General features: G+C 33.9%; 1 protein-coding gene across 1 annotated transcript; it reads right to left on the reverse strand.

The window, feature by feature from the left end:
- Positions 1 to 559: 559 nt before the first annotated feature.
- LOC145760471 (lysosomal protective protein-like) lies at positions 560 to 9,231 on the reverse strand. Its single transcript, XM_082574371.1, has 10 exons — positions 8,995 to 9,231; positions 8,054 to 8,165; positions 7,025 to 7,162; positions 6,269 to 6,427; positions 5,748 to 5,839; positions 5,288 to 5,381; positions 4,347 to 4,514; positions 2,739 to 2,875; positions 1,794 to 2,043; positions 560 to 1,041 (listed from the first exon to the last, which is right to left on the reverse strand). Exons 1-10 carry the CDS (start codon positions 9,150 to 9,152, stop codon positions 949 to 951), a joined length of 1,401 nt encoding a protein of 466 aa, XP_082430497.1. The 5' UTR covers positions 9,153 to 9,231; the 3' UTR covers positions 560 to 948.
- Between the last annotated feature and the right edge of the window lie 455 nt (positions 9,232 to 9,686).

Genomic DNA, 9,686 nt, shown 5'->3' on the forward strand with positions numbered 1-9,686 from the left:
GCTCTAATGCTGTAGCGCCCGTGAGTAATACGCTATAAACAAGGGCAATTATAGTCAATAATATCCCACACTACCACAGGCAACTCGAAACTGGCTCGCAGTAACTGATGTTACTCTATGTTTAAGTCGCGTATTCGACTTTCCCAGATCGAGGATAAAAATATATACAAAAAAAGAACACTTGCTACACTACACATGAGGTCGTGGATTTAATCCCCACTGCTCTCATGCTGTAGCACCCTTGAGTAAAGCGCTATAAATGGTATAAACTCCTGCTGAGCCAGCACTTAATCAGAAGTATAATTATTAGGAAATTATATTTTATATATTATCTCGTACTGCTAAAGGCAACTCGAGACTGGGTCGGAGTAACTGATGTTACTCTATGTTTAAGTCGCGCATTCGACTTTTCCACATGGAGGATAAAGATATATACAAAAAAAAGGGATATCCAAAAACAGACAATATTCAGTTACAGTAATCATAATAAGCCATATATTTTATTTATTTCATGATGAATCTTTTAAAGTACACACAATAGCAATAATTATTTAACAAAATCAAAATACTAACACGCAAAAAATATCGCATATTTTAAATTCTCAAAATTCAAATTTTACAGTTTTAAAACAGTGATTAAAATTTTACTATTTAATTATTGAACTTTGTTTTACAGAAGGTTAATAAAAAAAGCATATACATAGTACATGCTGAAATCTATTATAAATCAGTTAATTAATGAGATAGAATCAAATAAAATTGCACAAACAAAAAACAAAAATTACATTTTATTTATGATTTCGAAAATATTGCAAACAAAAATTTTTTATTAATCTTATCTTGAACTTTTATATATAAATGATTTGTAAATTTTTTATAAATAATAAAGAGTTTAAATGTCTATTGTAATCAGTACTCTTAAATTTGTGACATTTTATCAAAAATTTTTTATTTTGTAAGGAATGGCTTATCGTTGATGAAGTTATCGAACATGGCATATGCATAGGTGGGTGCCCACTGGGGTACCATATGACCAGCTCCCTAAAAATTAAATATTATATTATATTATATAGAGGCTTAAGTATATGTATAGTCAAAAGGATCAAGAATTTGTATCATCCCTGAAACAATGTTCTATGGTATTAATTTCGTAATTTAAAAAAGCAATATCGTGGTATAGGACTGGCAGCGTGGTGTAGTAGTAAAAACATTTGCTACACGACATAGGGTTGTGGGTTCAATCCCCACTGCTATTATGCTGTAGCACCCTTAAGTAAGGTGCTGTAAACAGTATGATCTTCTGCTGAGCCAGCACTTAATTAGCAACATAATTATCGAGCAATTATAATCTATAATATTCAAAACTTTCACAGGCAACTCGAGACTGGGTCGGGGTATCAGATGTTTCTTCATGTTTAGGTCCCGCATTTGATCTTCCCACATCGAGGATAAAAACATATATAAAAAAAACATTGATTGGACACTGACAGCAGGACATGGTGGAACATTAAGCTTCACTACATGAGGTTCGAGGTTTGATCCCTACTTTTTCATGCCAAAAAGCCTGTTATTAGGGCACTATTAACCATACATAAAAACAACTGGCAATTTTATTATCGGGCAATTATATTCTATAATATCCCTTACTGCCAAAGTCAACTTGAGACTGGGTCGAAGTAGCTGATGTTACTGTATGTTTAGCTTGTGCATTCGACCTTCCCACATCGAGGATAAATAAATAGAAAACACCAAACATAAAAAAAATTAAATTTAAAAAATAAATATTTACTTACCCTTATTGTAGTAAAAGTAACTTGTTTAAATTTCTTGCGAAAACCAGCAACTTGGCCGTCAACATACCAAGGTGCCCGACTTTTCTCCAAAGGCAGTTTGAGATCGTCTACAAACCATTCATCCCCAAGAAAGTTACAAGCCATGTCCGTATCACCATTGTAGAGAAGTATTCGAAAGTCGGGTGATTTTAAAAGCGTTTGGTAATGGGAGAGCATGCTTTGATACAACGTGGTGTATTGAACGACATCACTTTAAAAAAAGGTTTTGGTTATTTTTTTGTATTTGTTTATCCTCAATGTGAAAAGAATGATGTTACATGTAAAATATAAAATAACATTTGTTACCCCAACCTAGTCTTAAATTGACTTTAGCAGTTTGGGATACTATTAAACATATATCCCAATAATTATTCTGCATATTGGTATTTGGCTTAGCAGAAGTGTGTTTATTTATAGCACCTTAATTTTTTTTTTTCATCTTTATCCTCGATGTGGAAAAATCAAAGGCTCGACATAAACATAGAGTAACAACAGTTACTCTGACCCAGTCTTAAGTTGCCTTGGGATATTAAATAAATCATAATTGCCTGATAATTATGCTGCTGATTAAGTGCTGGCTTAGCAGGAGTTCATTCCGTTTACAGTGCCTTACTCAAGGGCGCTACAGCATGGGAGCAGTGGGGATTGAACCCACGACCTCATGGTGGTGTAGCAAGTGTTCTTACCACTACACCACGCTGCCGGTGTTTAAAGGCATTACTTAACAAAAGCAGTGGGAATCAAACCCTAGACCTCATGTAGTATAGCCAAGTCTCCCAACCCAGCACCAGTGCTTTTTAAAATTATTAAAATACGAAATCAAATTTAAATAAAATTGTTCAACTAAAAGCAATTACTATTAAATAGTAACTATAATATTAAAGTCGTAAAGAAATGATAATTTACCTGCAGACTGACCATGTACCAAGAGCAGAAGGACTAATATGTAAAGCTTGTTTTACATCTGGCCTATTCAACCAAGAAGTTTGTGCAGTGGAATTAATACAAGGAGGTACGACACCAAAACCATTCTTAGTTGGGACCTAAAAAAAATGTATTTATTTCAAAAATGCCATTATGCTGTAGCACCCTGAATTAGGATGTTATAATTTTTTAAACTGTCAAAGTCAACTCAAGACTGGGTTAGGGTAACACATGTTACTATATGTTTAGACTTCAAAGCCAGTCTGCTTACATTAAGGGTAAATAAACACCACATGAGGTTGTGGGTTCAATCCCCACTGCTCTCATGCTGTAGCGCCGATGAGTAAGGCACTATAAACGGTATGAACTCCTGCTAAGTCAGCACTTAATCAGCAGCTTAATTATCGGGCAATTATAATCTATAATATCCCAAACTCCTAAAAGGCAACTCGAGACTGGGTTGGGGTAACGGTTGCTACTCTATGTTTAAGTTGCACATTCGGCCTTCCCACATTGAGGATAAAATTATATATACAAAAAAAACAATGTTAAAAAAATAAATAAAAATAATATAATATCAAATGGTTTAATAAAAATGAAATAACATTTAAATGCTTTTTATTTTTAATTAATTATTAAACTAGACATATTGGCACGATTACAAAATCATGTGACATTTTATTACTTCCAAAACCACATGATCATATTACAAGTCATAACATGATTGCACAAAAATTTGATTTTTTTTACTACCACTCATTTGGGCCTTTAAATAAACCACACAATAACTGCAAACAAAGTGCAATAAATTAAAAAACGTCATTTTTATTTTTAGAATGTTTTTGTTATTGTAAACAAAAATTTATCTGCCTACTTAATTGAAAGTTTAAAAAATTATAACTTATTATTACAACAATATTATTACAACAATATTTATTTATAATAATTACATACTGATTTTAAAATGGTATAGTTGTTAAAACACTAGAATTTACTACATGAAGTACTTGATCGATTCCCACTGCTGGTTGATTTTTGGCTTAGCAGAAGTTTGTACTAATTATAACACCTTTTTTGTATATATCTTTATCCTCGATGTGGGAAAGTCAAATGCACAACTTAAACATAGAGTAACATCAGTTACTCCGACCCAGTCTGGAGTTGCCTTCAGCAGTTTGGGATATTATGGATTATAATTGCCCGATAATTATGCTGCTGATTAAATGCTGGGGTTCGTACCGTTTATAGCCCTTACTCAAGAGCGCTACAGCATAAGGTCAGTGGGGATTGAACCCACGACCCCAAGTGTGGTTACCACTACTCCACCCCACCTTACTCGAAGGTGCTACAGCATGAAGGCATTGGAGATCAAACGCAGTACCACATGTAGTATGGTAGTAATATGGTTTTACAAACTATTGTAATAATATGGTAACATGGTAATAAAATGTTCTTAAAAAATATGGTAATAATATGGTGTCAATATGGTGAAAATATGGTAATATAGCCATAATAGGGTCTTAAAAACTATTTTCCAAAAGCCTAACAACTTTAGTTTTTTTTAATTTTATTTATAATATATGTAACTACCTTTTGTTCCATGATAAGATATTTCATAAACTTGTCCATATTTGGAAATAAGTGAGCCATATCATGTTTGTATCTCTCAAACGTTCCTTTATCTCCACCATAACAGTCCATATATAAAGCATATTCGTTTAAACCAGAGTTGTACACATATTGAAATGCTTCTGCTACCTTTAAAAAAAATTTAAAAACAAATCAGTCAAATATATGATATTTATATTTTGTTTTTTAAAATATTTGGCATTACTACATAAGGCCCTGGGTTTGATCCTCACAGGTTTTTTTTTGTATATATCTTCCTCGATGTGGGAAAGTCGAATGCACGACTTAAACATAGATTAACATCAGTTACTCCGTCTCGAGTTGCCTGTGGCAGTTTGGGATATTATAAATTATAATTGTCCGGTAATTACGCTGCTGATTAAGTGCTGGCTCAGCAGGAGTTCAAACCATTTATAGCGCCTTACTCAAGGGCGCTACAGCATGAGATCAGTGGGGATTGAATCCACAACCTCATGTGTGGTGTAGCAAGCGTTCTTACCACTACACCACGATGCCGGTTAAACTTTCATACTGTAACATTGTTAAGTAAGACGCTGTACACTGTATCAACCCCTGCTGAGCCAAAAAATTATCAGATTAATTATCAGGCAATTATATTTAATAATATCCCAAACTGGCAAAGTCAACTCAAGACTGGGTCGGGGTAACAAATGTTACTCTATGTTTAAGTAGCGCATTGAACCTTTCCACATCGAGGATAAATATATATACAAAAAAATACATATTTATGTTTAATTTATTTAAAATAAATAAAACTGCCATTTGTGGTGTGCGGGTAAATTATCGCTGACAAATATTAGTTAAAAGTTGTGACCATTTTAAACAATTTAAATTTTGATTATTGCCAGTATTGTATAAATTAAAGTTAAATAATCACTTACAGGGTCAGGACAACCGTTGGCGGTGCTGGAAAAATTACAGGCCTGTCGACTTTCTAACCCATCACAGCATTTAGTTGTCAAACTTTTCCATAAACTGAAAAAAAAAATATTGTAAAAAATTTTAAATTTAAGGCCACTTTTAAGATTTATTTATCCTCAATGAGGAAAAGTCAACTTCACAACCTTAACATAGAGTAACATTTGTTACCCCGACCCAGTCTTAAGTTGACTTTGCCAGTTTGGAATATAATTGACTAAAATTGCCCAAAATTGTTTTTTTTTGCTTAACAGAAGTTTATACCGCATATAGTGTGTTATTTAAGGACACTACAGTCTAAAAGCAGTGGGGATCAAACCTATGACCTTATGTAGACAACCCAAGTGTTCTAACCACTACAGACTACTGTCTACTATACCACATTGCCCATAGTATAACATTATATTTTATTATATAACTTACACTTCACCGAATAGCCCATGATAATATGCAAAATAAACAAGAGAGTTATCATTATAAGAAAAACTTGAAAGACCATTTCCAATTCCCATACCCTAAAAACAAAAAAAATTATTAACTTATATAATTCATTTATAGCGCCTTACTCAAGAAAGCTAAAGTATGGAAGCAGTGGGGATTGAACCCAGGACCTCATGTTGTAATTCATGTCTTTTATAAAATTTTTTTTGTTTATATCTTATTCCTTGATGTGGAAAGGTTGAATGTGTAACCCAAACATAGAGTAACATTAGTTACCCCGACCCAGTCTTGAGTTGCCTATTGCAGTTTGGGATATTATAGAATATAATTGCCCGATAATTATGCTGTTGATTAAGTGCTAGCTCAGCAGGAGTTCATACCGTTTATAGCACCTTACTTAAGAGTGCTAAAGCATAAGACCACTGGGGATTGAACCCAGGACCTGATGTAAAAAGTGTTCTAACCACTACACCACGCTGTCATTTTTTTAAAACCTAACAAACCTGAAAATTGATTTTAGCAGCTCCTTGCATAATTCTAACACTGAGCGTAGGAACATATATTCCTCCATAACTCTCACCAGTTACAAAAAACTTGTTAGAAGAATATTCTGGAAATTTTTTAAAAAAATCAACGATGGCATTATAGTTGTGAAGAGAAACCTATAGAAAAAATTGGTCAATATCCATAATTGGGCAAATTATTTAACGTACACGCAAAATTGCAAAAATACTCAAATGTGATACTTTGTATATATATATTTTTTGTATATATCTTTATCCTCAATGTGGAAAGGTCAAATGCGGAACCTAAACATAGAGTAACATCAGTTACCCGACCCAGTCTCGAGTTGCCTGTGGCAGTTGAGATATCACAGATTATAATTGCCCGGTAATTACACTGCTGGTTAAGTGCTGGCTCAGCAGGAGTTCATATAATTTATAGCGCCTTACTGAAAGGCGTTACAGCATGAGATTACAGGGGGTCGAACCCTGGACCTCATGTAGTGTAGGAAGTGTTCTGACCACTACACCTTGCTGCCTGTTCATAAATTGATTACTATGGGCACATTATATAAAATCTAAATATAACGGAGCTTAGTGGACAATATATTTATATATATATATCTAATATAAAGGCTTACCTAATAATTAAAACTGCCGTTTGTGGTGCGCAGGTAATTTATCACCTGCATATATAGTTTTACGGTTCTACAATTTAAAAAAAATTCTAAAGTACATTTAGTCCAAAATTTATACCTTGTCATCATCAGTCGTCATATCACCATTGTCATCGTAAGAATAACCGACACCTTCTGGAGATTCTAAGTATAACACATTTGCAATCTTGTTCCAACTGTATGGGTTAGCGAATAGTGTTTTTCCATCACTATTTACCTAACAAAAAATTAAAAATTTTAAAGTTGTTTTTTCATGTATTTTTTTATCCTCGATGTGGAAAGGTCAACTTCACGGCCTAAACATAGGGTAACATTTGTTACTCCGACCCAATCTCAAGTTGACTTTGGCAGTTTGGGATTCTATTGACAATAATTGTCTAATAAAAAAACTGTTGTTTAAATATTGAATAGGCAAACGTTCATACTGTTTATATCATGTTACTTAAGAATGCTACAGCTTAAAAGCAGTAAGAATCGCACCCAACACCTAATGTAGTAAGTATACAAATACAGAAGCAGGGACGAACAACGTCGACAATGTCGACCCTAAAATTTTAGTAGAATATTAGCGCGCACTTTATTTAGCTTAATATTACAAGTTTACAAATCTTATTCTGCCGACTTACCAACAAACTAGTGCCAAATAAGGTAACCTTTTTTGTTGCCAAATAACAAAGCATTTGTTGTCGAATAACATAGAATTTTTAATAACCAAATAACTTAAAATAACACCGGTAGCATGCTGTAGTGGTAAGAACACTTGCTACACCACTTATGAGGTCGTGGGTTCAATCCCCACTGCTCTCACGCTGTAGCGCCCTTGAGTAAGGCGCTATAAACGGTATGAACTCTTGCCGAGCCAGCACTTTATCAGCAGCATAATTATCGGGCAATTATAATCTATAATATCACAAACTTCCACAGGCAACTTGAGACTAGGTCGGATAACCAGTGCTATAACAGTAAACTATGTGGTAGGGAAACAAATCGTAAAACTAGGGTAGACAACACACGAAAATTTGCGCGCTATAATGTCCACCCTGTTTTCGGAACCTAGATTGCCTCCATTTTTTTTTTAAATTTTTTAATTTTATACAACAATTTTTACATGTAATGGGCCATTTTCTGAAAGAAATCCATCCAGTGAGCTACAGCCTGGCCCTCCATTCAGCCATAACACCACAGGATCATTTGCAGGATTGCTTTGAGATTCAACAAACCTAAAAAAAACAAAAAAAACATATATAAGTGTTTTTTTTTATTCTTATTGTAAGAAGATCGACTTAACTGCTTAAATATTAAAATTGCTTTAACTTAACCTTAATGATAATATATGGATATTGTTATAGTGAGGTTCTGAGTTTGATCCCCACTGCTTTCATGTTGTTGTGCAATTAAATAAGGCACTATAAATAGTATAAACACCTGCTGAGCCGAAATAATTAAGCAATTATAGTCAATAATATCCCAACCGTTACCCTGACCCAGTTCTAAGTTGCGTTTGGCAGTTTGGATATTATAAATAATAATTTCCGCTAATTAAGCTGCTGATTAAGTATTGGCCCAGCAGAAGTTAATACCGTTTAAAGCGCCTTAGCCAAGGGCACTACCTACATCATAAGAGCAGTGGAGATCAAACCCAAAACCTTAAGTAGTAAAACAAAGTGTTTTAACTACTACACTATGCTGGCGATCTAAAATGCTAAATTCTACTGGTATATAAAAACATTTGGAAATTAGTTATTAAACCGGCAGCGTGGTTTAGTGGTAAGAACACTTGCTACACCACACATGAGGTCTTTGGTTTAATCCCCACTGATCCCATGCTGTAGTGCCCTTGAGTAGACGCTATAAACGGTATAACCTCCTGCTGAGCCAGCACTTAATTAGCAGTATAATTATTGAGCAATTATAATCTATATCCCAATCTGCCACAGGCAACTCAAAACTGGGTCGGAGTAACTGATGTTACTTTATATTTAAGTCGCGCATTCGACTTTCCCACATCGAGGATAAAGATATATACAAAAAAAAAACATGATTAACTACCAGTAATGAAAATGCTTAGAAGACGTAGCATCAAGATAACCGGAATATTGTTTAAAACTTGTCATAGTTGACAAGCCCGGTAACCTCTTCACTTCATCTTCGGCAGGAGCTCCAAAAGTTAAAGTAATTACCAAACTTAAGATTAATAAACGTAACATGATTCTAGAAAACAAACTGAATAAATCTTAAAAATATGTCATTAAATATATCATTAAAAATATATTATTTTATTAAAGTATATCATTAGGTTATTAAAATAATATTAGTATTAAAATACAATAATTCCTATTAAAAATACAGATAATGAGAGCATTATGGTCTAATGGTTTTAAATCAACTGATCACTTTATGTTGTTTTGAAATATATACATATATCCTTGATGTGGAAAGGTCGAATGCGCTACCTAAACATAGAGTAACATCAGTTACTCCGACCTAGTCTTAAATTGCCTTTAGCAGTTTGGAATATTGTATAGATTATAATTGCCTGATAATTATGCTGCTGATTAAGTGCCGGCTTTGCAAGAGTTAATACCGTTTATAGCGCCCTACTTATGGGCGCTATAGCATAAGAGCAGTGGGGATTGAACCCACAACCTCATGTGGTGTAGCAAGTGTTCTTACCACTACACCACACTGCCATCCAGTCTGGAAAGTAGGGCGGCATGCACGCACAAGATTTTTTTCGTTGA

Source organism: Corella eumyota, chromosome 7 (assembly GCF_963082875.1).
Source record: "Corella eumyota chromosome 7, kaCorEumy4.1, whole genome shotgun sequence".
NCBI classification, from domain to species: domain Eukaryota; kingdom Metazoa; phylum Chordata; class Ascidiacea; order Phlebobranchia; family Corellidae; genus Corella; species Corella eumyota.

Bases quoted from the DNA above. Each gene is read 5' to 3' on its own strand.
- LOC145760471 (XM_082574371.1), bottom strand. From the start codon at position 9,152: ATGTTACGTTTATTAATCTTAAGTTTGGTAATTACTTTAACTTTTGGA. The intron at 4,515-5,287 runs GTAAGTGATTAT...TTTTTTTTAAAG, and splicing joins CCAACGGTTGTCCTGACCCT to GTAGCAGAAGCATTTCAATA. The intron at 1,042-1,793 runs GTAAGTAAATAT...TTTAATTTTTAG, and splicing joins TTACTTTTACTACAATAAGG to GGAGCTGGTCATATGGTACC.